The following is a 27,592-nucleotide window of genomic DNA, read 5'->3' as shown; positions in this document are numbered from 1 at the left end:
TGAGATGGTTGGATGGCATCACTGATTCGATGGACATGAGTTTAAGTAAGCTCCGGGAGTTGGTGATGGACAGGGAGGCCTGGCACGCTGCAGCCCTTGACCCCAAGGAGTTGGGGTCACTACAGTCCTTGGGATCATCAAGAGTCAGACACGACTGAGCAACTGAACTGAACCGAACCATGATGTCTTCTAAAGCTGTATTAGCAGCTTCTTGAAATCAGAACAGTCTTATCCTTCCTTTGATCTCACAAGCGGGAAACTTCCCATGTCTTGGAGCGGATGGAAATTACTGCCCTTAGAATGTGCTTTGGACTCCAAGATCTCCCATTGACCCTGGCAGCCTTGCTGTCTTTTGCATCAAAGCCAGTTACATTATTCACGTACCTGCAACCTTCTCACTGTTATCAGTGACGTCAGTGATATCACTGTTATCACAACTCACTGACTTCGGTCCAAAGAGAGACGTGATATCTTCTCCAAATATCTTGAGACAGTTTTCAATGAGAAATTGTATGAAAGAAATCTGTAACACAGAGGGGCAAAAAATGGGGTATTACTGTACATATGGCCTAATAGTAAATCACATTTCAGACATGAATCTTGGCTCTCACAAAAAATGCAAAAGAAGTCAGAAAAATTCACTTGATTTAAAAAATATATATATATATTATATATGCATCAGCTTTTTCTAAGAAATAACTAATCCTTTCAAGAGTACTTTGGGCACAAATTTTAAAATTCTTTTCGTCGGTGGACTAAAGTTATAATATGTGGCCTAGTCTGATAGCTAAAATTTTGTAATGATTGCTACATGCTTAACACTAGGATGATTTTTAAGTAGCCTACATAGGATGTTTGGGACAAAAATGTATATTTTCTTATTAAGTTTTATTTATTTTTATTGAACTTTTTTCTAGTTTTCTTGAGATAGAATTTATATATAGCATCTCATTAAACTTGATAAAGCATCAAATGCAACACAAATTTTGAAATTCACTTCAGTGAAGAACTATCTGAAACGTGGGTAGCAGAGGTTTCTGTGTGGGGTGGCAGGGTTTGTGACGGAAGAAAGCATCTGGAGAGAAAACATGTCTGTCTGTCTAACTGCATTGCCTTGCCTCACACTTGCTGTCCAGGGGAGCTTGGAAAAGAGCTGTGATCTTCTTAGGCATGTTGTGGCTCTGTCAGGATGTTCTGAAATATTTTACTAGCCTCCTCATCCTCTAGCAGAGACACAATAGAAGCCAAGTATTTTCCTGAATGAGCCAGAACTGGCAGAGTGAGGCCAGTATGTGTGGAACCTTGGGTGCTCATATTGCCCAGGCCGCCTAAGATGTGCCGAGACTGACCAGATGTATTGAGTGTTGTCATCATTGTGTAATGGTGAAATCATAGTTTGGAGGTTTGTACACCCCTCAGTGATTAGGCTGAGAGTTGAATCTTGGTTCTCAGACTCCAAAGCCAGGTTCTTCTCTATCACACCATCCTAGTCTTATCTCTCTATTGTTTAATCTCCTGGATGGCAAAGGAGAAGTGACTCGACTGTTCTCAGTTGCAACACACCTTCCCATGCCCAACCAGAGCAGGCCTCTGCCAGTCCAAGGCAGTGTAATTAAAATGTGCACTTTAAACAACTGGTTCACCAGAGTTAATACCACAGACTTCAGGTTCAAAATGGGGACTCTGCCCTGCAAGGCATAAAAATGAGAGCTCTCATTACCTTCTTGGTGAAGTTTTCTAATGCTGTGCTGCCAGAATTAAGCAGACCAAGAATGCTTGGGGTCATACACACTGATAAATTATAAGCTGTCATCTGATTGGATGAGGAATGTTGCTCAATGTTGTGTAACACTCCAAAAAGGTATCGCAGAAAAACTACATTGGCTCTTGGCAGCTGGTCTAGAAGCCTAATGATGGAAAAAGGCACTTATCAATAAGGCGAGTCATTTTGCTCAGTAAGTGGAAATACAGAGAACAAAGTACTTCTTTTTATACCATGTCCACAGTCCATTCTCACAGTTCCAGGCATGAATGCACACAAAAAGGTTTCACCAAATTTAATTCCTGAGCCACTAAGAACTGCTCTGGTTAGTTATGTGTTTGTATTTAAGATCATACCGCTGGCAGATTGGTTCTTTATCATCTCTTTTTAGACCAATGGATTTCATCTCCAACGATTTCGTGTATTCAGAAGGTGTAAAATGGTCAAGCATTCCGTATTAATAAGATTAGCAGAAAAACACCAATTACAATGTCACCAATAAGGCGTGCATCTCTTTTCAAACTGGCTTCCAGGGGTATGATCAAGTGAAACCGTTTGATACTGGTCATTATTTTAGTGGACACAGCTGTAAACTATAAGCTGATATTTTCCTAAGAGTATGTTGGTTGTATTTTCTCAGAGTTGAGAAAATTGCATCATTACCTCTGGGTCGCAGTTATTTTCTCCTCCTCATTCCCTTGATCAATAACATCAAGCCATTTATCATAGAGAGTGGCTGAAAATATGCCTCCTGGAATATTTCGAAGAAAATCCTTAGATAGATCAAAAAATGTATATTAGTCTTATGGTAAATTCAATGGAGAAGTTGCAAAGAAAATATTTAGTTGACAAATTGAGTTCAGTCCGTGGTTCCTTCATAGCCACGCAGACTGATTCACACAGAGCTTGGCTGTGATTCTCCACAGCCTTGCACATCCAGAAGTACTGGTTGGATTTTCCCCAACTAAAATTAGACGCATAAAAGTAGAGTTGGGGCTGTAGTGAGAATGAAGCTAAAGCTCCTTCTATCACCTGGAACTTACTCTTTGTGTTCATGTTAGCACATTAGTACAAACTGGCAAGGTCTGGTGATAACTCATCCTAAATCCTGTTAGTTTCTTGAAAAGAAATGCACATACCCATTTTGTTTGTTTACTTAAGACACAGTGCTTGCTCTGAATTCAAGAAAGAGAAGTTCTGAAATAAAACAAACAAAAGTACACCCCTACATGCTCTTATACACATATTAAGAGAAGACTTGAGGTATATGTGCTCTTTGGGAAAAAGCTAGTCTGATAATAGCTTCAGTCTTTTTCCTTCTTTTTTTTTTTTTAAACCATATAAAAGTTCAGTCCTACAGACTTTTAAGCAGCAGGTGTTAGAAATAAATCAAAAGCCCCAAAGGGTAAACAACATGTTACCCTTACAACTCTCTGAATGGAATATATCCTCCCCAAAGAGGAAACTGAGAATTTAGATACATTGCAACTTCACACCTGTGGGATAGAAAATGCAAATGTAAGCTTCCTAAGTGGAGGCCTGGAAAGTTCATCACTGATGAACAAGTCTTAGTATCATAGAATGGGGCCTATTAAAATAGATGAAGTTGTAAACTGTTGTGCAAGACTGAGGGGAAATGATTGTATTGCCTTGCCAATTTCAAAGGCACAACTTGCTTCCACTGGTCTTAATATAGAGCCTGACTTCTCTTAATAGTATCTTGTTCAGGCAATGTTTCTGGGCAACTGTCGTGATTATAATGCAGTCAGTGTTCACTTGTTTCAGTACTTATTGAGCTGCTGTTTGTGCCAGGCACTCTTTTGAGTACTGAGGACAGAGTACAAAGATAATGTACAAAGTCGCAGTCCTCTCATACTTTTTCTTGTAATTGGTATACAGTACCCAATCATGGTCATTAGGTTTTCACTATGCTTTTTATGGAGTGCCCACAGTACATTTGGAAGGAGGAAGCACTCCACTTCCGTTCAGTCGTTCAGTCGTGTCCTACTCTTTGGGACCCCATGGACTGCAGCACACCAGGCTTTCCTGTCCATCACCAACACCTGGGTCTTGCTCAAATTCATGTCCGTCGAGTTGGTGACGCCATTCGACCACCTCAGCTGGCTTTGGCTTCTGGGAGTCTGGGAGTGTGCAGCAGGCCTTTGCCTTGTGTACCAAACTACATGCACTTGGAGAGTGTGTCTCTTCTCTCTCCTGGACCCTGTGCTGTAGAATCGATTGGTGAGACTGAGTATGGTTAAGCCAGGACATGACTCATGCAGAATATGCTGTGGGTATTTGCTATTGGATCTCTGTTTATAGACAGTTTAGTGGAAAACTCAATGTGGTTCTGTCTATGTATTCATTTCTGATTTAGACCAACTCTGTGGTGGCTTTGACATATGGTATTATCAAGGCTGAGGTTGCAAAGTCTGATTCCCCACCAAGATCAATCAACTTTAGGAAAAGAACACTTTGGGATTGTGTCAGACCTGTACCCATAAGTAGCCACCCTCTTACTAGTCTGTGCTTAGAGCATGGAAATAGGCAAGAGCCTAGTAAATCTTGCTCAGAACTCAAATCAGTCCCCAGGGTGCACCTTACAGAGGGTAGCGCTCTACTTGCTGTTTGCACACCTAGTGTGTGTTATTATGGTGCACGTGCAGTAGGGGTCGGCTCTAAGTGGTATCTGCACTGTTGCTGTTATCATACAATCGAACATTAATAGGGGACAAGGAAAGACCATATGTTTAGTTTCTAAGGTAATTTTAATAACCTGTCTGTAGTTATTACTACATCAATATATCTTTGTTCATAGCTGCTAACAAGTATCAAGATGAATTGATTAAATTTTTTTACTGTTCTATTATTACCCTGGTATAAATTTAACTATACACTTGTGATTTAGCTGTATCATTTCAAACTCAGTCTATTTTTGGTATGAATCTATTGAATTTTCAAAATTCCAAACTGATTTTGACTGTTGCACTCACTTTAAAAATAAGATTTATAAGATGAGGCATGTAATAAAAACTGGTTACCATGTAACTGTAACCTTGGGTGGTGGGTTAAACATACAAATATTAACAAAGGGTGTTGAAGATGGTAAGAGAGATCAAAGGAGGAACAAATGGTGGAGTCATCCCTACACTAATTTTAAAGTAAAAGGCATTGAGAGACAGGGGAAGGAAGGATGGTGAAATGATCAGAGGATTTGGTGGCCTCACTAAGCGTTTTTTGATTCACTGGAAGACAAATGGGCTTCCCAGGTGGTGCTAGTGATAAAGAACCTGCCTGCCAATGCAGGAGATGCAAGGGATGCAGGTTCGATCCCTGAATCAGGAAGATCTCCTGGAGAAGGGCATGGCAGCCCACTCTAGTATTCTTGCCTGGAGAATCCCATGGACCAAGGGGCCTGGTGGGCTACAGTCCATGGGATCACAGAGAGTCAGACGCGACTAGGCGACTAACACACACACACACACACACACACGAGTTTACCACAGTAAGTAACCATCTGTCTTGCATCCATGCTGAGTTGCTTCAGCCGTGTCTGACTCTGTGCCACCCCATGGACTATATAGCCTGCCGGACTCCTCCGTCCATGGGATTCTCCAAGCAAGACTACTGGAGTCGGTATGCCAGTCCCTTTTCCAGGGATCCTTCCAACCCAGGAATCAAACCCAGGTCTCCCACATTGCAGGCGGATTCTTTACTGTCTGAGCCCCTTGGGAAGTTACTTCTGTTAAGTATTTCCAAAAGCTTAATGTAAATTTTATTTTGGAAATGCTGCCTTCGTTAAAAGATGATGAGGTAGTCATCAAAAGCAGGAAGCTTGTTTTGGTAAACACTCTATGTGTAAGTGTGTATTTCGAGATTTATTATTATTCTTTTGCATGGAGTGTTGAGTCAAGATGTGCAATGAAAAAGGAAAATATCTAATATATGGGGCTTATTGTATTTGGGGTACCTTCCTTCAATTTTGGCTTTGTGAAGTGTTTTTCACTTTTTCAAATCCTTAATCTCTTACGCATCTTATGTTTCTTGGGCGGTCATAATGAAGGACCAGTCATACAGCTTCAGGTTTCCTCTGTGTGTGGATAAGGCTCAAACTTTCCTTACCTTTAAGGTGGATGCTACCACAAAAATGGATTCATCATCCAAGTTCACTTTGTCCCCAGAGTTTAGTTTCTTCTTTAGGGCTTTGCATGATTGTATTTTGCCTGATTTTCCGAAGATGCCTTCTGTAAACGGCCCGTTTTGATTGATGAAGGAAAGCATATCCTATAGGGAAGGAAAGAAAAGAAAAGTATGGGACGTTTCATATCTACAAGCCCAGAGCACAAGCTTGCTCCTCTTTCGACAGAGCTGTGGTGTATGAGGGTACAGTGCTAGAACTGGACCGAAGTCAATTTGAAATTTTTTCTTCAGTGTCTCTAAATATATTTTCTACCCAGCAATCGATTTGGCATTCATACCCTGAAACATTTTAAACACTTGTGTAATCAGACTTTCCGTTTTAGTGAATTTACCGTGTTAAACGTCTCTGTTTTGAGGCCTTTGTAGATTCACCCTCTCCTCCTTCACCGCTCCTTTCTCATTATTCCCTGTTATAGATGGTCTTCCCTAAGTGTGGAAATCTTTTTGCCATATTCATGCTCCATTTGTGTATTCCCCTTTCAGGGACTGTCCACCCCATTCATTCCTATTTCCTGTATTCCCTCCCCTCAAAATCAGGCTCAATATGCCTCTCCTCCTTCTCCGACCACATTTCTTTCTCATCAGCCTTTCTAGTTCCTTTTTCTGTATTTTAATATCCTCTGCTGTCTGCAGAGTAGAGAGATAACAGATATTGGAGCCAGGTTTTTCAAGGAATGTGGAATCTGTTCTGCTACTTATCCACTGTGAGACTTTAGGCATAGCACATACTTGGGTGAGGCTCTTTTGTTTTTCATTTATGAAGTGGGGGTGATGATAATCATAGCTGCCCCCTAAATTTTCTGTGAAAGACACAGGTCTGGGGTAGTGCTAGCACATAACTTGGATGACAAATTTCTTCATATCTACCATAAAATTCCCTGCATCTAGTGTAGTGCTTGGAGAGATAGTGGACAGTGAACAAGTGTTAATGCTTACAGTTCAATACACTAATTTGATAAAGCACAGTCCAAACTCTGTGACTTTCTTTTGACACATTCTGTCAGGCTCAAATGATTCATTTTTTGCCAGAGGATGAGTACTTTATGCTTAAACACTTGAGTTACAAATCAAATCCGTGTGAGACATTTTGAGTCATAAGGCGGAGTAGACTCAGCTGAAGGAGACTTGAGACGAGTGTCGACTTCAAGGGAGGAGACCAGGAGACCATTTGAGGATGAAGTGGACCCTCAGAGATTCTTACACACAGAGTCTGAAGGAAAGTTACACAGCTCAAAATAGCCTGGAGTTAAAACTCCCCTCCAGGTCCTCCCCACCATTCTATGCAAAATAAAGAACACTGTCACCCGAAGAAAAACATGGACATTAGGTTGATTACGCCCAGCTCCCAGCTGGTCCCAGCCTCTGGCCGGTCTCCGAAATTCCTTGCCCCAGCTGTGTGAGAGAGAACTGCTCTGAACAACCTTGGCGAACAGGCCCCCTTAGGACAGAGGCTTTCCACATACAGGCCTGTAGATGCTCACTCTTTTCTTGGGGTGGTGCAGCAGCTCACTCCTCTGACTGCTGCCCCTTCTCGCCTTGTTAAAGGTGATCTGTTCCTGTCAAGTGCTGGTCTCATGCTTTCTCCCAACCTCGCCTTCTCTGACTCCCTTACCTTACAGAGTCCATTTTAACTGGCCTGAGCCAGTATAGGTGGGTCTTTGTTGAAATCAGTGGAATGGATGAGAGTACCTTTTCATCTGGTATTTGCCTTGTAACTCTGCAGTACCTAAATCAGACCTTATTCTTTGAAGTAATATTATGAAACTTATCAGACAAAGCCAGACTTCTTCATTTGGGGGTAGATTTGGAAGAGAACACTTGATCTCTCAGAACTCCCCTCCTCAGGAGGGTTACAGAAAACCAAAATAAGACCTACCAGAATTGGGGCGGGCAGGCTGTCGTTATCACATACATCCTCAAGAGGAGCTCCAAAGAGCTGTTTTGGCTTTGTGGGTGGTAGAGGTGGGTGTTGGTTGTCCTCGCGAGTCCTGGAGCTACACCAAAAGGCCCAGGTTTTGACAGAACTCTTGCTAACTGTCTTCTTGTCTGAATCGAATATAGGAGAGAGATTTTCACTAGTAGTAGTTTAGCTTATTTAGCCTGATTTCCACCCCTTAGAGTCAGCAGCATGTTCATTGCAGTGGCTCAAAGAGAGAAACTGAACCATTTGTTATATAGAATTCCCCACATTCTGAAACAGACTAATTGCCTCCTTGTAGTGTTAACATGTTCTTCTTCCCCATATTCTGCAAACCAGTAGTTAAACCTAGAGGCGGGATCAGACTCAGGGTTGATTCTCCCTGTGACAGTGTTCCCCAGACAGTGCTGTCTATTCCCTTTGCCCTGTGTCATGAGGCACTTAACCTGTAGCTATACAGGTTTCCTAATGTTCAGTATTATCAGTGGATTCTGGTATCAGATCTCATTTTAAAAGCCAAACATATTTAACGTTCAAATCAAGCAGCATTTGGTTATCATTTACTTTTGTAGTAAGTTTCCTCCCTCTGTTCAATTTCCTGTTTGGCTTTCTGAGTACCCAGTCATGCCCAATTTTCTCTCATCAAGAGAATCGCCTTTCATGAGACATCCTGCCTGACCCCGGGGTTTCAGTCAGCCTCTGGACCTCTTCTCTGGGAGGCCACACCCCTCAGTCAGCTCCAAGGATGACTTCCTGCCCTCACGGTCCTTGGGAAGTAGTCATTAAACGCAGACTATGTGGTAAGATTACAGGTGGCCATTTTTCTGTAACACCTTCCTGAGCTAACCCAAAGATGAATTTTAACTACCAACAGCCCCTGTCAAAGGAATGCAATGAAGGGCTTTTCCAAGAAAGAGTGATCAGCAATGAAAAATTGAGTTCAAAGTTTCTCGTGCCCAGCTATAAATGTTTTCCTGATATTTGCTCAATAAACCTGCTTAATATTTCCTTAAATAACCTGCTTAAATAGCCAGCTACAGAAGTCAATAGAGGAGCCAAGTTGTAGAAAAATAAACAGAAGAATGTAACCACATGTTTTAAAATGCCCATCCACTTGGCTTTTCTGAGACATAGTGAGTGCATCACCATGTCCATTCAAGTGGGTGAGCCACTTGTGGTGCCGGGTGAGAGAACCAGAAGGCTCCCATTCTGCCTCCTAATGGGATAAGTTACCTGAAGCTCTTTGAGCTTCAGTTTGCTCCAACTTAACATAAATGATGCTACTTACACCTCGCTGGACTACATAACATAATGTACTACTCCGTGCAAGACATGTCACATAGCAGCCTTAATAAAGGTAATTTCCCTCCTTCAAAGGGCCTAAGGCAGCCTAGACATCAGTCAGCTCCCCCACAAGCAGACCCCACCTCCATTCTCCATTTGATTTTGCAGCCTCCAGAAGGTGTGCATTCCTGAAGGAATGTCATCACTTTGCCTTAGGCTCTTCCTGCCTTGACATCATACCGCGATCATTTTAAAAGGAGATGATGAAGAAAGCAAATGCATTCCTAAATTCAGGAAGAGATTCTCCTAATTAATATGTACAAATGTTAAAAGGATACATGTTTATATGGGTTGAGTTGCTTTATGCACCCTGGTGTCCCTGCTCTTAACCTGATTATATTATTTCTAAAACCACCCAAAGGTATTCATGGATTCCAAATGTATTCATTCATTGTTCAGCTTTAATAAGAATGCTCAGGAAGAACGCTCCATCAGTTGCTACAAAGCTATACGTCCAGCTACCCTATGAGCATAGATGGAAAGCAAAATAGACATTAAGCCCTATACTTTTATTTTCAGGCCTAGATGGCCCTTTCGTAATCCTCATTGGTTGGTGTTAGAGTTCTTGTTGGCTCTGTGACCAATAAACGTACATACTGTAGCCACGAAAAGTATGGGGCTCAGTTGTTCAGTCGTATCCAACTCTTGCAACGCTGTGGACTGTAGTCTATCCTGGAGTGGGTTGCCAGGGACTGTTAAACAGGTTAACTTTATAACCTCATCTTTCTTAAACAATCCTGACAAGATTTAGGTTAGTGTTTCCTCATGTTCAAATTAGGGTTTGAATGTTAAAAAGTGAAATGTTGAAACTTTGTGGGTATAGAATAACAATTATGAGAATAAAAATACTTTAAGTAGAAATTCTCTTCTGGCCCCAATACTTCTTAAATTAGTGAGACATTCTATTCAGAGAAAGAAATATCAATGGGACAATATTGGAATGGTAGCAGGGTAGCAGGGATAATAAGAGGAAAGATTTAAACAAAAAAAACACACATAAATATTTAGTCCAGTTCCATTCGCAGCCTGGCTCTGAAGCAGAATGGAAAGTGAGCTTGCTGTGGAGATAGACTCGAGAGTTCAAGTCTCAGGGGTGGTCCTACGATTGCAGAGGAATAGGACGGGGAGACCACTTTGTCCCTCACAAATTCATCCGAAGAACATTTGAACGCTGAGCAAATTCCACGAAACAACTTCTGAATGCTGGCAGAGGACATCAGGCACCCAGAAAGGCAGCCCATTGTTTTTGAGAGGAGGTAGGACAAAATATAAAAGATAAAAAGGGAGACAAAAGAGGCAGGGACAGAGATCCGTCCTGGGAAGGGAGTCTTAAAAGAGCAGAAGTTTCCAAACACCAGGAAACACTCTCATAGCGGGTCTGTGGGGAGTTTTGGAATCTCAGAGGACAACGTAACCGGGAGGAAAAATAAATATATAAATAAATAAAACCCACAGATTATGTGCCTAACGGCAACTCCCAGCAGAAAAGTAGCCCAGACGCTGGCATCCACCACCAGCAAGTGGGGGCTGAACCGGGAGGCATGGGCTGCATTGCTTAGAGTAAGGACCGGGCCTGAATGCCCCGAGGGCAATCTGAGGGAGCTAATGTGAGATAGCAACCCGGACTGTGGGATAGCCAGAGAGAGAGAAAGAGAACTGTCCCGAGAAAAGCCCTAACCAAAGACTTTGCCAGACATCACCACATACACATGGACATCACCAGATGGTCAACACCGAAATCAGATTGATTATATTCTTTGCAGGCAAAGATGGAGAAGCTCTATACAGTCAGCAAAAACAAGACCAGGAGCTGACTGTGGCTCCGATCATGAACTCCTTATTGCCAAATGCAGACTTCAACTGAAGAAAGCAGGGAAGACCACTAGACCATTCAGGTATGACCTAAATCAAATCCCTGATGACTATAGAGTGGAAGTGAGAAATAGATTTAAGGGACTAAATCTGATAGACAGAGAGCCTGATGAACTATGTACGGAGGTTCGTGACATTGTACAGGAAACAGGGATCAAGAGCATCCCCATGGAAAAGAAATGCAAAAAGGCAAAATGGTTGTCTGAGGAGGCCTGACAAATAGCTGTGAAAAGAAGAGAAGCGAAAAGCAAAGGAGAAAAGGAAAGATATTCCCATTTGAATGCAGAGTTCCAAAGAATAGCCAGGAGAGAGAAGAAAGCCTTCCTCAGCGATCACTGCAAAGAAATAGAGGAAAACCACAGAATGGGAAAGACTAGACATCTCTTCAAGAAAATTAGAGAGACCAGGGGAACATTACATGCAAAGATGGGTTCAAGACAGGACAGAAATTGTATGGACCTAACAGAAGCAGAAGATATCAAGAAGATGTGGCAAGAATACACAGAAGAACTGTACAAAGAAGACCTTCATGACCCAGATAATCACAATGGTGTGATCACTCACGTAGAGCCAGACATCCTGGAATGTGAAGTCAAGTGGGCCTTAGAAAGCATCACTTCGAACCGAGCTAGTGGATGTGATGGAATTCCAGTTGAGCTATTTCAAATCCTGAAAGATGATGCTGTGAAAGTGCTGCACTCAATATGTCAACAAATTTGGAAAACTCAGCAGGGGCCACAGGACTGGAAAAGGTCAGTTTTCATTCCAATCCCTAAGAAAGGCAATCCCAAAGAAGGCTCAAACTACCGCACAATTGCACTCATCTCACATGCTAGTAAAGTAATGCTCAAAATTCTCCAAGCCAGGCTTCAGCAATATGTGAGCTGAGAACTTCCAGATATCCAAGCTGGTTTTGAAAAGGCAGAGGAACCAGAGATCAAATTGCCAGTATCCACTGGATCATCGAAAAAGCAAGAGAGTTCCAGAAAAACATCTACTTCTGCTTTATGGACTACGCCAAAGCCTTCGAGCGTGTGGATCACAACAAACTGTGGAAAATTCTGAAGGAGATGGGAATACCAGACCACATGACCTGCCTCTTGAGAAACCTGTATGCAGGTCAGGAAGCAACAGTTAGAACTAGACACGGAACAACAGACTGGTTCCAAATAGGAAAAGGAGTACGTCAAGGCTGTACATTGTCACCCTGCTTATTTAACTTATATGCAGAGTACATCATGAGAAACGCTGGGCTGGAAGAAGCACAAGCTGGAATCAAGATTGCCAGGAGAAATATCAATAACCTCAGATATGCAGATGACACCACCCTTATGGCAGAGGGTGAGGAGGAACTAAAAAGCCTCTTGATGAAAGTGAAAGAGGAGAGTGAAAAAGTTGGCTTAAAGCTCAATATTCAGAAAACTAAGATCATGGCATCTGGTCCCATCACCTCATGGGAAATAGGTGGGGAGACAGTGGAAACAGTGTCAGACTTTATTTTTTGGGGCTCCAAAATCACTTCGGGTGGTGACTGCAGCCATGAAATTAAAAGACGCTTACTCCTTGGAAGGAAAGTTATGACCAACCTAGATAGCACATTAAAAAGCAGAGACATTACCTTGCCAACAAAGGTCCGTCTGGTCAAGGCTATGGTTTTCCAGTGGTCATGTATGGATGTGAGAGTTGTACTGTGAAGAAAGCTGAGTGCTGAAAAATTGATGCTTTTCGACTGTGGTGTTGGAGAAGACTCTTGAGAGTCCCTTGGACTGCAAGGAGATCCAACCAGTCCATACTAAAGGAGATCAGTCCTGGGTGTTCATTGGAAGGACTGATGCTGAAGCCGAAACTCCAATACTTTGGCCACCTGATGCAAAGAACTAGCTCATTGGAAAAATCCCTGATGCTGGGAAAGATTGAAGGCAGGAGCAGAAGGGGACCAGACAGGGTGAGATGGTTGGATGGCATCACTGATTCGATGGACATGAGTTTAAGTAAGCTCCGGGAGTTGGTGATGGACAGGGAGGCCTGACACGCTGCAGCCCTTGACCCCAAGGAGTTGGGGTCACTACAGTCCTTGGGATCATCAAGAGTCAGACACGACTGAGCAACTGAACTGAACCGAACCATGATGTCTTCTAAAGCTGTATTAGCAGCTTCTTGAAATCAGAACAGTCTTATCCTTCCTTTGATCTCACAAGCGGGAAACTTCCCATGTCTTGGAGCGGATGGAAATTACTGCCCTTAGAATGTGCTTTGGACTCCAAGATCTCCCATTGACCCTGGCAGCCTTGCTGTCTTTTGCATCAAAGCCAGTTACATTATTCACGTACCTGCAACCTTCTCACTGTTATCAGTGACGTCAGTGATATCACTGTTATCACAACTCACTGACTTCGGTCCAAAGAGAGACGTGATATCTTCTCCAAATATCTTGAGACAGTTTTCAATGAGAAATTGTATGAAAGAAATCTGTAACACAGAGGGGCAAAAAATGGGGTATTACTGTACATATGGCCTAATAGTAAATCACATTTCAGACATGAATCTTGGCTCTCACAAAAAATGCAAAAGAAGTCAGAAAAATTCACTTGATTTAAAAAATATATATATATATTATATATGCATCAGCTTTTTCTAAGAAATAACTAATCCTTTCAAGAGTACTTTGGGCACAAATTTTAAAATTCTTTTCGTCGTTGGACTAAAGTTATAATATGTGGCCTAGTCTGATAGCTAAAATTTTGTAATGATTGCTACATGCTTAACACTAGGATGATTTTTAAGTAGCCTACATAGGATGTTTGGGACAAAAATGTATATTTTCTTATTAAGTTTTGTTTATTTTTATTGAACTTTTTTCTAGTTTTCTTGAGATAGAATTTATATATAGCATCTCATTAAACTTGATAAAGCATCAAATGCAACACAAATTTTGAAATTCACTTCAGTGAAGAACTATCTGAAACGTGGGTAGCAGAGGTTTCTGTGTGGGGTGGCAGGGTTTGTGACGGAAGAAAGCATCTGGAGAGAAAACATGTCTGTCTGTCTAACTGCATTGCCTTGCCTCACACTTGCTGTCCAGGGGAGCTTGGAAAAGAGCTGTGATCTTCTTAGGCATGTTGTGGCTCTGTCAGGATGTTCTGAAATATTTTACTAGCCTCCTCATCCTCTAGCAGAGACACAATAGGAGCCAAGTATTTTCCTGAATGAGCCAGAACTGGCAGAGTGAGGCCGGTATGTGTGGAACCTTGGGTGCTCATATTGCCCAGGCCGCCTAAGATGTGCCGAGACTGACCAGATGTATTGAGTGTTGTCATCATTGTGTAATGGTGAAATCATAGTTTGGAGGTTTGTACACCCCTCAATGATTAGGCTGAGAGTTGAATCTTGGTTCTCAGACTCCAAAGCCAGGTTCTTCTCTATCACACCATCCTACTCTTATCTCTCTATTGTTTAATCTCTTGGATGGCAAAGGAGAAGTGACTCGACTGTTCTCAGTTGCAACACACCTTCCCATGCCCAACCAGAGCAGGCCTCTGCCAGTCCAAGGCAGTGTAATTAAAATGTGCACTTTAAACTGGTTCACCAGAGTTAATACCACAGACTTCAGGTTCAAAATGGGGACTCTGCCCTGCAAGGCATAAAAATGAGAGCTCTCATTACCTTCTTGGTGAAGTTTTCGAATGCTGTGCTGCCAGAATTAAGCAGACCAAGAATGCTTGGGGTTATACACACTGATAAATTATAAGCTGTCATCTGATTGGATGAGGAATGTTGCTCAATGTTGTGTAACACTCCAAAAAGGTATCGCAGAAAAACTACATTGGCTCTTGGCAGCTGGTCTAGAAGCCTAATGACAGAAAAAGGCACTTATCAATAAAGCGAGTCATTTTGCTCAGTAAGTGGAAATACAGAGAACACAGTACTTCTTTTTATACCATGTCCACAGTCCATTCTCACAGTTCCAGGCATGAATGCACACAAAAATGTTTCACCAAATTTAATTCCTGAGCCAGGTAAGAACTGCCCTGGTTAGTTATGTGTTTGTATTTAAGATCATACCGCTGGCAGATTGGTTCTTTATCATCTCTTTTTAGACCAATGGATTTCATCTCCAACGATTTCGTGTATTCAGAAGGTGTAAAATGGTCAAGCATTCCGTATTAATAAGATTAGCAGAAAAACACCAATTACAATGTCACCAATAAGGCGTGCATCTCTTTTCAAACTGGCTTCCAGGGGTATGATCAAGTGAAACCGTTTGATACTGGTCATTATTTTAGTGGACACAGCTGTAAACTATAAGCTGATATTTTCCTAAGAGTATGTTGGTTGTATTTTCTCAGAGTTGAGAAAATTGCATCATTACCTCTGGGTCGCAGTTATTTTCTCCTCCTCATTCCCTTGATCAATAACATCAAGCCATTTATCATAGAGAGTGGCTGAAAATATGCTTCCTGGAATATTTCGAAGAAAATCCTTAGATAGATCAAAAAATGTATATTAGTCTTATGGTAAATTCAATGGAGAAGTTGCAAAGAAAATATTTAGTTGACAAATTCAGTTCAGTCCGTGGTTCCTTCATAGCCACGCAGACTGATTCACACAGAGCTTGGCTGTGATTCTCCACAGCCTTGCACATCCATAAATGCTGGTTGGATTTTCCCCAACTAAAATTAGACGCATAAAAGTAGAGTTTGGGCTGTAGTGAGAATGAAGCTAAAGCTCCTTCTATCACCTGGAACTTACTCTTTGTGTTCATGTTAGCACATTCGTACAAACTGGCAAGGTCTGGTGATAACTCATCCTAAATCCTATTAGTTTCTTGAAAAGAAATGCACATACCCATTTTGTTTGTTTACTTAAGACACAGTGCTTGCTCTTAAATCAAGAAAGAGATGTTCTGAAATAAAACAAACAAAAGTACACCCCTACATGCTCTTATACACATATTAAGAGAAGACTTGAGGTATATGTGCTCTTTGGGAAAAAGCTAGTCTGATAATAGCTTCAGTCTTTTTCCTTCTTTTTTTTTTTTAAACCATATAAAAGTTCAGTCCTACAGACTTTTAAGCAGCAGGTGTTAGAAATAAATCAAAAGCCCCAAAGGGTAAACAACATGTTACCCTTACAACTCTCTGAATGGAATATATCCTCCCCAAAGAGGAAACTGAGAATTTAGATACATTGCAAGTTCACACCTGTGGGATAGAAAATGCAAATGTAAGCTTCCTAAGTGGAGGCCTGGAAAGTTCATCACTGATGAACAAGTCTTAGTATCATAGAATGGGGCCTATTAAAATAGATGAAGTTGTAAACTGTTGTGCAAGACTGAGGGGAAATGATTGTATTGCCTTGCCAGTTTCAAAGGCACAACTTGCTTCCACTGGTCTTAATATAGAGCCTGACTTCTCTTAATAGTATCTTGTTCAGGCAATGTTTCTGGGCAACTGTCGTGATTATAATGCAGTCAGTGTTCACTTGTTTCAGTACTTATTGAGCTGCTGTTTGTGCCAGGCACTCTTTTGAGTACTGAGGACAGAGTACAAAGATAATGTACAAAGTCGCAGTCCTCTCATACTTTTTCTTGTAATTGGTATACAGTACCCAATCATGGTCATTAGGTTTTCACTATGCTTTTTATGGAGTGCCCACAGTACATTTGGAAGGAGGAAGCACTCCACTTCCGTTCAGTCGTTCAGTCGTGTCCTACTCTTTGGGACCCCATGGACTGCAGCACACCAGGCTTTCCTGTCCATCACCAACACCTGGGTCTTGCTCAAATTCATGTCCGTCGAGTTGGTGACGCCATTCGACCACCTCAGCTGGCTTTGGCTTCTGGGAGTCTGGGAGTGTGCAGCAGGCCTTTGCCTTGTGTACCAAACTACATGCACTTGGAGAGTGTGTCTCTTCTCTCTCCTGGACCCTGTGCTGTAGAATCGATTGGTGAGACTGAGTATGGTTAAGCCAGGACATGACTCATGCAGAATATGCTGTGGGTATTTGCTATTGGATCTCTGTTTATAGACAGTTTAGTGGAAAACTCAATGTGGTTCTGTCTATATATTCATTTCTGATTTAGACCAACTCTGTGGTGGCTCTGACATATGGTATTATCAAGGCTGAGGTTGCAAAGTCTGATTCCCCACCAAGATCAATCAACTTTAGGAAAAGAACACTTTGGGATTGTGTAAGACCTGTACCCATAAGTAGCCACCCTCTTACTAGTCTGTGCTTAGAGCATGGAAATAGGCAAGAGCCTAGTAAATCTTGCTCAGAACTCAAATCAGTCCCCAGGGTGCACCTTACAGAGGGTAGCGCTCTACTTGCTGTTTGCACACCTAGTGTGTGTTATTATGGTGCACGTGCAGTAGGGGTCGGCTCTAAGTGGTATCTGCACTGTTGCTGTTATCATACAATCGAACATTAATAGGGGACAAGGAAAGACCATATGTTTAGTTTCTAAGGTAATTTTAATAACCTGTCTGTAGTTATTACTACATCAATATATCTTTGTTCATAGCTGCTAACAAGTATCAAGATGAATTGATTAAATTTTTTTACTGTTCTATTATTACCCTGGTATAAATTTAACTATACACTTGTGATTTAGCTGTATCATTTCAAACTCAGTCTATTTTTTGTATGAATCTATTGAATTTTCAAAATTCCAAACTGATTTTGACTGTTGCACTCACTTTAAAAATAAGATTTATAAGATGAGGCATGTAATAAAAACTGGTTACCATGTAACTGTAACCTTGGGTGGTGGGTTAAACATACAAATATTAACAAAGGGTGTTGAAGATGGTAAGAGAGATCAAAGGAGGAACAAATGGTGGAGTCATCCCTACACTAATTTTAAAGTAAAAGGCATTGAGAGACAGGGGAAGGAAGGATGGTGAAATGATCAGAGGATTTGGTGGCCTCACTAAGCGTTTTTTGATTCACTGGAAGACAAATGGGCTTCCCAGGTGGTGCTAGTGATAAAGAACCTGCCTGCCAATGCAGGAGATGCAAGGGATGCAGGTTCGATCCCTGAATCAGGAAGATCTCCTGGAGAAGGGCATGGCAGCCCACTCTAGTATTCTTGCCTGGAGAATCCCATGGACCAAGGGGCCTGGTGGGCTACAGTCCATGGGATCACAGAGAGTCAGACGCGACTAGGCGACTAACACACACACACACACACACACACACACACACACACAGGAGTTTACCACAGTAAGTAACCATCTGTCTTGCATCCATGCTGAGTTGCTTCAGCCGTGTCTGACTCTGTGCCACCCCATGGACTATAGCCTGCCGGACTCCTCCGTCCATGGGATTCTCCAGGCAAGACTACTGGAGTCGGTATGCCAGTCCCTTTTCCAGGGATCCTTCCAACCCAGGAATCGAACCCAGGTCTCCCACATTGCAGGCGGATTCTTTACTGTCTGAGCCCCTTGGGAAGTTACTTCTGTTAAGTATTTCCAAAAGCTTAATGTAAATTTTATTTTGGAAATGCTGCCTTCGTTAAAAGATGATGAGGAAGTCATCAAAAGCAGGAAGCTTGTTTTGGTAAACACTCTATGTGTAAGTGTGTATTTCGAAATTTATTATTATTCTTTTGCATGGAGTGTTCAGGAGTCAAGATGTGCAATGAAAAAGGAAAATATCTAATATGTGGGGCTTATCATCTTTGGGGTACCTTCCTTCAATTTTGGCTTTGTGAAGTGTTTTTCACTTTTTCAAATCCTTCCTCTCTTACGCCTCTTATGTTTCTTGGGCAGTCATAAAGAAGGACCAGTCATACAGCTTCAGATTTCCTCTGTGTGTGGATAAGGCTCAAACTTTCCTTACCTTTAAGGTGGATGCTACCACAAGAATGGATTCATCATCCATGTTCACTTTGTCCCCGGAATTTAGTTTCTTCTTTAGGGCTCTGCATGATTGTATTTTGCCAGATTTTCTGAAGATGCCTTCTGTAAACAGCCCTTTTTTATTGATGTAGGAAAGCATATTCTATAGGGAAGGAAAGAAAAGAAAAGTATGGGACGTTTCATATCTACAAGCCCAGAGCACAAGCTTGCTCCTCTTTCGACAGAGCTGTGGTGTATGAGGGTACAGTGCTAGAACTGGACCGAAGTCAATTTGAAATTTTTTCTTCAGTGTCTCTAAATATATTTTCTACCCAACAATCGATTTGGCATTCATACCCTGAAACATTTTAAACACTTGTGTAATCAGACTTTCCGTTTTAGTGAATTTACCGTGTTAAACGTCTCTGCTTTGAGGCCTTTGTAGATTCACCCTCTCCTCCTTCACCGCTCCTTTCTCATTATTCCCTGTTATAGATGGTCTTCCCTAAGTGTGGAAATCTTTTTGCCATATTCATGCTCCATTTGTGTATTCCCCTTTCAGGGACTGTCCACCCCATTCATTCCTATTTCCTGTATTCCCTCCCCTCAAAATCAGGCTCAATATGCCTCTCCTCCTTCTCCGACCACATTTCTTTCTCATCAGCCTTTCTAGTTCCTTTTTCTGTATTTTAATATCCTCTGCTGTCTGCAGAGTAGAGAGATAACAGATATTGGAGCCAGGTTTTTCAAGGAATGTGGAATCTGTTCTGCTACTTATCCACTGTGAGACTTTAGGCATAGCACATACTTGGGTGAGGCTCTTTTGTTTTTCATTTATGAAGTGGGGGTGATGATAATCATAGCTGCCCCCTAAATTTTCTGTGAAAGACACAGGTCTGGGGTAGTGCTAGCACATAACTTGGATGACAAATTTCTTCATATCTACCATAAAATTCCCTGCATCTAGTGTAGTGCTTGGAGAGATAGTGGACAGTGAACAAGTGTTAATGCTTACAGTTCAATACACTAATTTGATAAAGCACAGTCCAAACTCTGTGACTTTCTTTTGACACATTCTGTCAGGCTCAAATGATTCATTTTTTGCCAGAGGATGAGTACTTTATGCTTAAACACTTGAGTTACAAATCAAATCCGTGTGAGACATTTTGAGTCATAAGGCGGAGTAGACTCAGCTGAAGGAGACTTGAGACGAGTGTCGACTTCAAGGGAGGAGACCAGGAGACCATTTGAGGATGAAGTGGACCCTCAGAGATTCTTACACACAGAGTCTGAAGGAAAGTTACACAGCTCAAAATAGCCTGGAGTTAAAACTCCCCTCCAGGTCCTCCCCACCATTCTATGCAAAATAAAGAACACTGTCACCCGAAGAAAAACATGGACATTAGGTTGATTACGCCCAGCTCCCAGCTGGTCCCAGCCTCTGGCCGGTCTCCGAAATTCCTTGCCCCAGCTGTGTGAGAGAGAACTGCTCTGAACAACCTTGGCGAACAGGCCCCCTTAGGACAGTCGCTTTCCACATACAGGCCTGTAGATGCTCACTCTTCTCTTGGGGTGGTGCAGCAGCTCACTCCTCTGACTGCTGCCCCTTCTCGCCTTGTTAAAGGTGATCTGTTCCTGTCAAGTGCTGGTCTCATGCTTTCTCCCAACCTCGCCTTCTCTGACTCCCTTACCTTACAGAGTCCATTTTAACTGGCCTGAGCCAGTATAGGTGGGTCTTTGTTGAAATCAGTGGAATGGATGAGAGTACCTTTTCATCTGGTATTTGCCTTGTAACTCTGCAGTACCTAAATCAGACCTTATTCTTTGAAGTAATATTATGAAACTTATCAGACAAAGCCAGACTTCTTCATTTGGGGGTAGATTTGGAAGAGAACACTTGATCTCTCAGAACTCCCCTCCTCAGGAGGGTTACAGAAAACCAAAATAAGACCTACCAGAATTGGGGTGGGCAGGCTGTCGTTATCACATACATCCTCAAGAGGAGCTCCAAAGAGCTGTTTTGGCTTTGTGGGTGGTAGAGGTGGGTGTTGGTTGTCCTCGCGAGTCCTGGAGCTACACCAAAAGGCCCAGGTTTTGACAGAACTCTTGCTAACTGTCTTCTTGTCTGAATCGAATATAGGAGAGAGATTTTCACTAGTAGTAGTTTAGCTTATTTAGCCTGATTTCCACCCCTTAGAGTCAGCAGCATGTTCATTGCAGTGGCTCAAAGAGAGAAACTGAACCATTTGTTATATAGAATTCCCCACATTCTGAAACAGACTAATTGCCTCCTTGTAGTGTTAACATGTTCTTCTTCCCCATATTCTGCAAACCAGTAGTTAAACCTAGAGGCGGGATCAGACTCAGGGTTGATTCTCCCTGTGACAGTGTTCCCCAGACAGTGCTGTCTATTCCCTTTGCCCTGTGTCATGAGGCACTTAACCTGTAGCTATACAGGTTTCCTAAAGTTAAGTATTATCAGTGGATTCTGGTATCAGATCTCATTTTAAAAGCCAAACATATTTAACATTCAAATCAAGCAGCATTTGGTTATCATTTACTTTTGTAGTAAGTTTCCTCCCTCTGTTCAATTTCCTGTTTGGCTTTCTGAGTACCCAGTCATGCCCAATTTTCTCTCATCAAGAGAATCGCCTTTCATGAGACATCCTGCCTGACCCCGGGGTTTCAGTCAGCCTCTGGACCTCTTCTCTGGGAGGCCACACCCCTCAGTCAGCTCCAAGGATGACTTCCTGCCCTCACGGTCCTTGGGAAGTAGTCATTAAACGCAGACTATGTGGTAAGATTACAGGTGGCCATTTTTCTGTAACACCTTCCTCAGCTAACCCAAAGATGAATTTTAACTACCAACAGCCCCTGTCAAAGGAATGCAATGAAGGGCTTTTCCAAGAAAGAGTGATCAGCAATGAAAAATTGAGTTCAAAGTTTCTCGTGCCCAGCTATAAATGTTTTCCTGATATTTGCTCAATAAACCTGCTTAATATTTCCTTAAATAACCTGTTTAAATAGCCAGCTACAGAAGTCAATAGAGGAGCCAAGTTGTAGAAAAATAAACAGAAGAATGTAACCACATGTTTTAAAATGCCCATCCACTTGGCTTTTCTGAGACATAGTGAGTGCATCACCATGTCCATTCAAGTGGGTGAGCCACTTGTGGTGCCGGGTGAGAGAACCAGAAGGCTCCCATTCTGCCTCCTAATGGGATAAGTTACCTGAAGCTCTTTGAGCTTCAGTTTGCTCCAACTTAACATAAATGATGCTACTTACACCTCGCTGGACTACATAACATAATGTACTACTCCGTGCAAGACATGTCACATAGCAGCCTTAATAAAGGTAATTTCCCTCCTTCAAAGGGCCTAAGGCAGCCTAGACATCAGTCAGCTCCCCCACAAGCAGACCCCACCTCCATTCTCCATTTGATTTTGCAGCCTCCAGAAGGTGTGCATTCCTGAAGGAATGTCATCACTTTGCCTTAGGCTCTTCCTGCCTTGACATCATACCGCGATCATTTTAAAAGGAGATGATGAAGAAAGCAAATGCATTCCTAAATTCAGGAAGAGATTCTCCTAATTAATATGTACAAATGTTAAAAGGATACATGTTTATATGGGTTGAGTTGCTTTATGCACCCTGGTGTCCCTGCTCTTAACCTGATTATATTATTTCTAAAACCACCCAAAGGTATTCATGGATTCCAAATGTATTCATTCATTGTTCAGCTTTAATAAGAATGCTCAGGAAGAACGCTCCATCAGTTGCTACAAAGCTATACGTCCAGCTACCCTATGAGCATAGATGGAAAGCAAAATAGACATTAAGCCCTATACTTTTATTTTCAGGCCTAGATGGCCCTTTCGTAATCCTCATTGGTTGGTGTTAGAGTTCTTGTTGGCTCTGTGACCAATAAACGTACATACTGTAGCCACGAAAAGTATGGGGCTCAGTTGTTCAGTCGTATCCAACTCTTGCAACGCTGTGGACTGTAGTCTATCCTGGAGTGGGTTGCCAGGGACTGTTAAACAGGTTAACTTTATAACCTCATCTTTCTTAAACAATCCTGACAAGATTTAGGTTAGTGTTTCCTCATGTTCAAATTAGGGTTTGAATGTTAAAAAGTGAAATGTTGAAACTTTGTGGGTATAGAATAACAATTATGAGAATAAAAATACTTTAAGTAGAAATTCTCTTCTGGCCCCAATACTTCTTAAATTAGTGAGACATTCTATTCAGAGAAAGAAATATCAATGGGACAATATTGGAATGGTAGCAGGGTAGCAGGGATAATGAGAGGAAAGATTTAAACAAAAACAACAAACACATAAATATTTAGTCCAGTTCCATTCGCAGCCTGGCTCTGAAGCAGAATGGAAAGTGAGCTTGCTGTGGAGATAGACTCGAGAGTTCAAGTCTCAGGGGTGGTCCTACGATTGCAGAGGAATAGGACGGGGAGACCACTTTGTCCCTCACAAATTCATCCGAAGAACATTTGAACGCTGAGCAAATTCCACGAAACAACTTCTGAATGCTGGCAGAGGACATCAGGCACCCAGAAAGGCAGCCCATTGTTTTTGAGAGGAGGTAGGACAAAATATAAAAGATAAAAAGGGAGACAAAAGAGGCAGGGACAGAGATCCGTCCTGGGAAGGGAGTCTTAAAAGAGCAGAAGTTTCCAAACACCAGGAAACACTCTCATAGCGGGTCTGTGGGGAGTTTTGGAATCTCAGAGGACAACGTAACCGGGAGGAAAAATAAATATATAAATAAATAAAACCCACAGATTATGTGCCCAATGGCAGCTTCTAGCAGAAAAGTTGCCCAGACGCTGGCATCCACCACCAGCAAGTGGGGGCTGAACCGGGAGGCATGGGCTGCATTGCTTAGAGTAAGGACCGGGCCTGAATGCCCCGAGGGCAATCTGAGGGAGCTAATGTGAGATAGCAACCCGGACTGTGGGATAGCCAGAGAGAGAGAAAGAGAACTGTCCCGAGAAAAGCCCTAACCAAAGACTTTGCCAGACATCACCACATACACATGGACATCACCAGATGGTCAACACCGAAATCAGATTGATTATATTCTTTGCAGGCAAAGATGGAGAAGCTCTATACAGTCAGCAAAAACAAGACCAGGAGCTGACTGTGGCTCCGATCATGAACTCCTTATTGCCAAATGCAGACTTCAACTGAAGAAAGCAGGGAAGACCACTAGACCATTCAGGTATGACCTAAATCAAATCCCTGATGACTATAGAGTGGAAGTGAGAAATAGATTTAAGGGAATAAATCTGATAGACAGAGAGCCTGATGAACTATGAACGGAGGTTCGTGACATTGTACAGGAGACAGGGATCAAGAGCATCCCCATGGAAAAGAAATGCAAAAAGGCAAAATGGTTGTCTGAGGAGGCCTGACAAATAGCTGTGAAAAGAAGAGAAGCGAAAAGCAAAGGAGAAAAGGAAAGATATTCCCATTTGAATGCAGAGTTCCAAAGAATAGCCAGGAGAGAGAAGAAAGCCTTCCTCAGCGATCACTGCAAAGAAATAGAGGAAAACCACAGAATGGGAAAGACTAGACATCTCTTCAAGAAAATTAGAGAGACCAGGGGAACATTACATGCAAAGATGGGTTCAAGAAAGGACAGAAATTGTATGGACCTAACAGAAGCAGAAGATATCAAGAAGACGTGGCAAGAATACACAGAAGAACTGTACAAAGAAGACCTTCATGACCCAGATAATCACAATGGTGTGATCACTCACGTAGAGCCAGACATCCTGGAATGTGAAGTCAAGTGGGCCTTAGAAAGCATCACTTCGAACCGAGCTAGTGGATGTGATGGAATTCCAGTTGAGCTATTTCAAATCCTGAAAGATGATGCTGTGAAAGTGCTGCACTCAATATGTCAACAAATTTGGAAAACTCAGCAGGGGCCACAGGACTGGAAAAGGTCAGTTTTCATTCCAATCCCTAAGAAAGGCAATCCCAAAGAAGGCTCAAACTACCGCACAATTGCACTCATCTCACATGCTAGTAAAGTAATGCTCAAAATTCTCCAAGCCAGGCTTCAGCAATATGTGAGCTGAGAACTTCCAGATATCCAAGCTGGTTTTGAAAAGGCAGAGGAACCAGAGATCAAATTGCCAGTATCCACTGGATCATCGAAAAAGCAAGAGAGTTCCAGAAAAACATCTACTTCTGCTTTATGGACTACGCCAAAGCCTTCGAGCGTGTGGATCACAACAAACTGTGGAAAATTCTGAAGGAGATGGGAATACCAGACCACATGACCTGCCTCTTGAGAAACCTGTATGCAGGTCAGGAAGCAACAGTTAGAACTAGACACGGAACAACAGACTGGTTCCAAATAGGAAAAGGAGTACGTCAAGGCTGTACATTGTCACCCTGCTTATTTAACTTATATGCAGAGTACATCATGAGAAACGCTGGGCTGGAAGAAGCACAAGCTGGAATCAAGATTGCCAGGAGAAATATCAATAACCTCAGATATGCAGATGACACCACCCTTATGGCAGAGGGTGAGGAGGAACTAAAAAGCCTCTTGATGAAAGTGAAAGAGGAGAGTGAAAAAGTTGGCTTAAAGCTCAATATTCAGAAAACTAAGATCATGGCATCTGGTCCCATCACCTCATGGGAAATAGGTGGGGAGACAGTGGAAACAGTGTCAGACTTTATTTTTTGGGGCTCCAAAATCACTGCGGATGGTGATTGCAGCCATGAAATTAAAAGACGCTTACTCCTTGGAAGGAAAGTTATGACCAACCTAGATAGCACATTAAAAAGCAGAGACATTACCTTGCCAACAAAGGTCCGTCTGGTCAAGGCTATGGTTTTCCAGTGGTCATGTATGGATGTGAGAGTTGTACTGTGAAGAAAGCTGAGTGCTGAAAAATTGATGCTTTTCGACTGTGGTGTTGGAGAAGACTCTTGAGAGTCCCTTGGACTGCAAGGAGATCCAACCAGTCCATACTAAAGGAGATCAGTCCTGGGTGTTCATTGGAAGGACTGATGCTGAAGCCGAAACTCCAATACTTTGGCCACCTGATGCAAAGAACTAGCTCATTGGAAAAATCCCTGATGCTGGGAAAGATTGAAGGCAGGAGCAGAAGGGGACCAGACAGGGTGAGATGGTTGGATGGCATCACTGATTCGATGGACATGAGTTTAAGTAAGCTCCGGGAGTTGGTGATGGACAGGGAGGCCTGACACGCTGCAGCCCTTGACCCCAAGGAGTTGGGGTCACTACAGTCCTTGGGATCATCAAGAGTCAGACACGACTGAGCAACTGAACTGAACCGAACCATGATGTCTTCTAAAGCTGTATTAGCAGCTTCTTGAAATCAGAACAGTCTTATCCTTCCTTTGATCTCACAAGCGGGAAACTTCCCATGTCTTGGAGCGGATGGAAATTACTGCCCTTAGAATGTGCTTTGGACTCCAAGATCTCCCATTGACCCTGGCAGCCTTGCTGTCTTTTGCATCAAAGCCAGTTACATTATTCACGTACCTGCAACCTTCTCACTGTTATCAGTGACGTCAGTGATATCACTGTTATCACAACTCACTGACTTCGGTCCAAAGAGAGACGTGATATCTTCTCCAAATATCTTGAGACAGTTTTCAATGAGAAATTGTATGAAAGAAATCTGTAACACAGAGGGGCAAAAAATGGGGTATTACTGTACATATGGCCTAATAGTAAATCACATTTCAGACATGAATCTTGGCTCTCACAAAAAATGCAAAAGAAGTCAGAAAAATTCACTTGATTTAAAAAATATATATATATATTATATATGCATCAGCTTTTTCTAAGAAATAACTAATCCTTTCAAGAGTACTTTGGGCACAAATTTTAAAATTCTTTTCGTCGTTGGACTAAAGTTATAATATGTGGCCTAGTCTGATAGCTAAAATTTTGTAATGATTGCTACATGCTTAACACTAGGATGATTTTTAAGTAGCCTACATAGGATGTTTGGGACAAAAATGTATATTTTCTTATTAAGTTTTGTTTATTTTTATTGAACTTTTTTCTAGTTTTCTTGAGATAGAATTTATATATAGCATCTCATTAAACTTGATAAAGCATCAAATGCAACACAAATTTTGAAATTCACTTCAGTGAAGAACTATCTGAAACGTGGGTAGCAGAGGTTTCTGTGTGGGGTGGCAGGGTTTGTGACGGAAGAAAGCATCTGGAGAGAAAACATGTCTGTCTGTCTAACTGCATTGCCTTGCCTCACACTTGCTGTCCAGGGGAGCTTGGAAAAGAGCTGTGATCTTCTTAGGCATGTTGTGGCTCTGTCAGGATGTTCTGAAATATTTTACTAGCCTCCTCATCCTCTAGCAGAGACACAATAGGAGCCAAGTATTTTCCTGAATGAGCCAGAACTGGCAGAGTGAGGCCGGTATGTGTGGAACCTTGGGTGCTCATATTGCCCAGGCCGCCTAAGATGTGCCGAGACTGACCAGATGTATTGAGTGTTGTCATCATTGTGTAATGGTGAAATCATAGTTTGGAGGTTTGTACACCCCTCAATGATTAGGCTGAGAGTTGAATCTTGGTTCTCAGACTCCAAAGCCAGGTTCTTCTCTATCACACCATCCTACTCTT

The 27,592-nt window shown here is 42.1% G+C and overlaps 1 protein-coding gene across 1 annotated transcript in view; it reads right to left on the bottom strand.

The window, feature by feature from the left end:
• The window catches only part of LOC122673217, a 499,807-nt gene that overhangs the window by 470,893 nt on the left and 1,322 nt on the right, over positions 1-27,592 (bottom strand). Inside the window, exons 4-14 of the mRNA XM_043870743.1 lie at positions 26,483-26,621; positions 20,893-21,062; positions 18,939-19,100; positions 15,466-15,575; positions 14,760-14,946; positions 13,427-13,565; positions 7,839-8,008; positions 5,885-6,046; positions 2,426-2,535; positions 1,721-1,907; positions 385-523 (exon numbers count right to left, since the gene is read on the bottom strand). Of these exons, the coding sequence (XP_043726678.1) occupies positions 385-523; positions 1,721-1,907; positions 2,426-2,535; positions 5,885-6,046; positions 7,839-8,008; positions 13,427-13,565; positions 14,760-14,946; positions 15,466-15,575; positions 18,939-19,100; positions 20,893-21,062; positions 26,483-26,621 (1,675 nt within the window). The remainder of the gene's footprint in view (positions 1-384; positions 524-1,720; positions 1,908-2,425; positions 2,536-5,884; positions 6,047-7,838; positions 8,009-13,426; positions 13,566-14,759; positions 14,947-15,465; positions 15,576-18,938; positions 19,101-20,892; positions 21,063-26,482; positions 26,622-27,592) is intronic.

This window comes from Cervus elaphus, chromosome 17, assembly GCF_910594005.1.
Source record: "Cervus elaphus chromosome 17, mCerEla1.1, whole genome shotgun sequence".
NCBI lineage: Eukaryota > Metazoa > Chordata > Mammalia > Artiodactyla > Cervidae > Cervus > Cervus elaphus.
The sequence above is the reverse complement of the archived record's forward strand: the minus strand, read 5'-3'. Positions and strand labels throughout refer to the sequence as shown.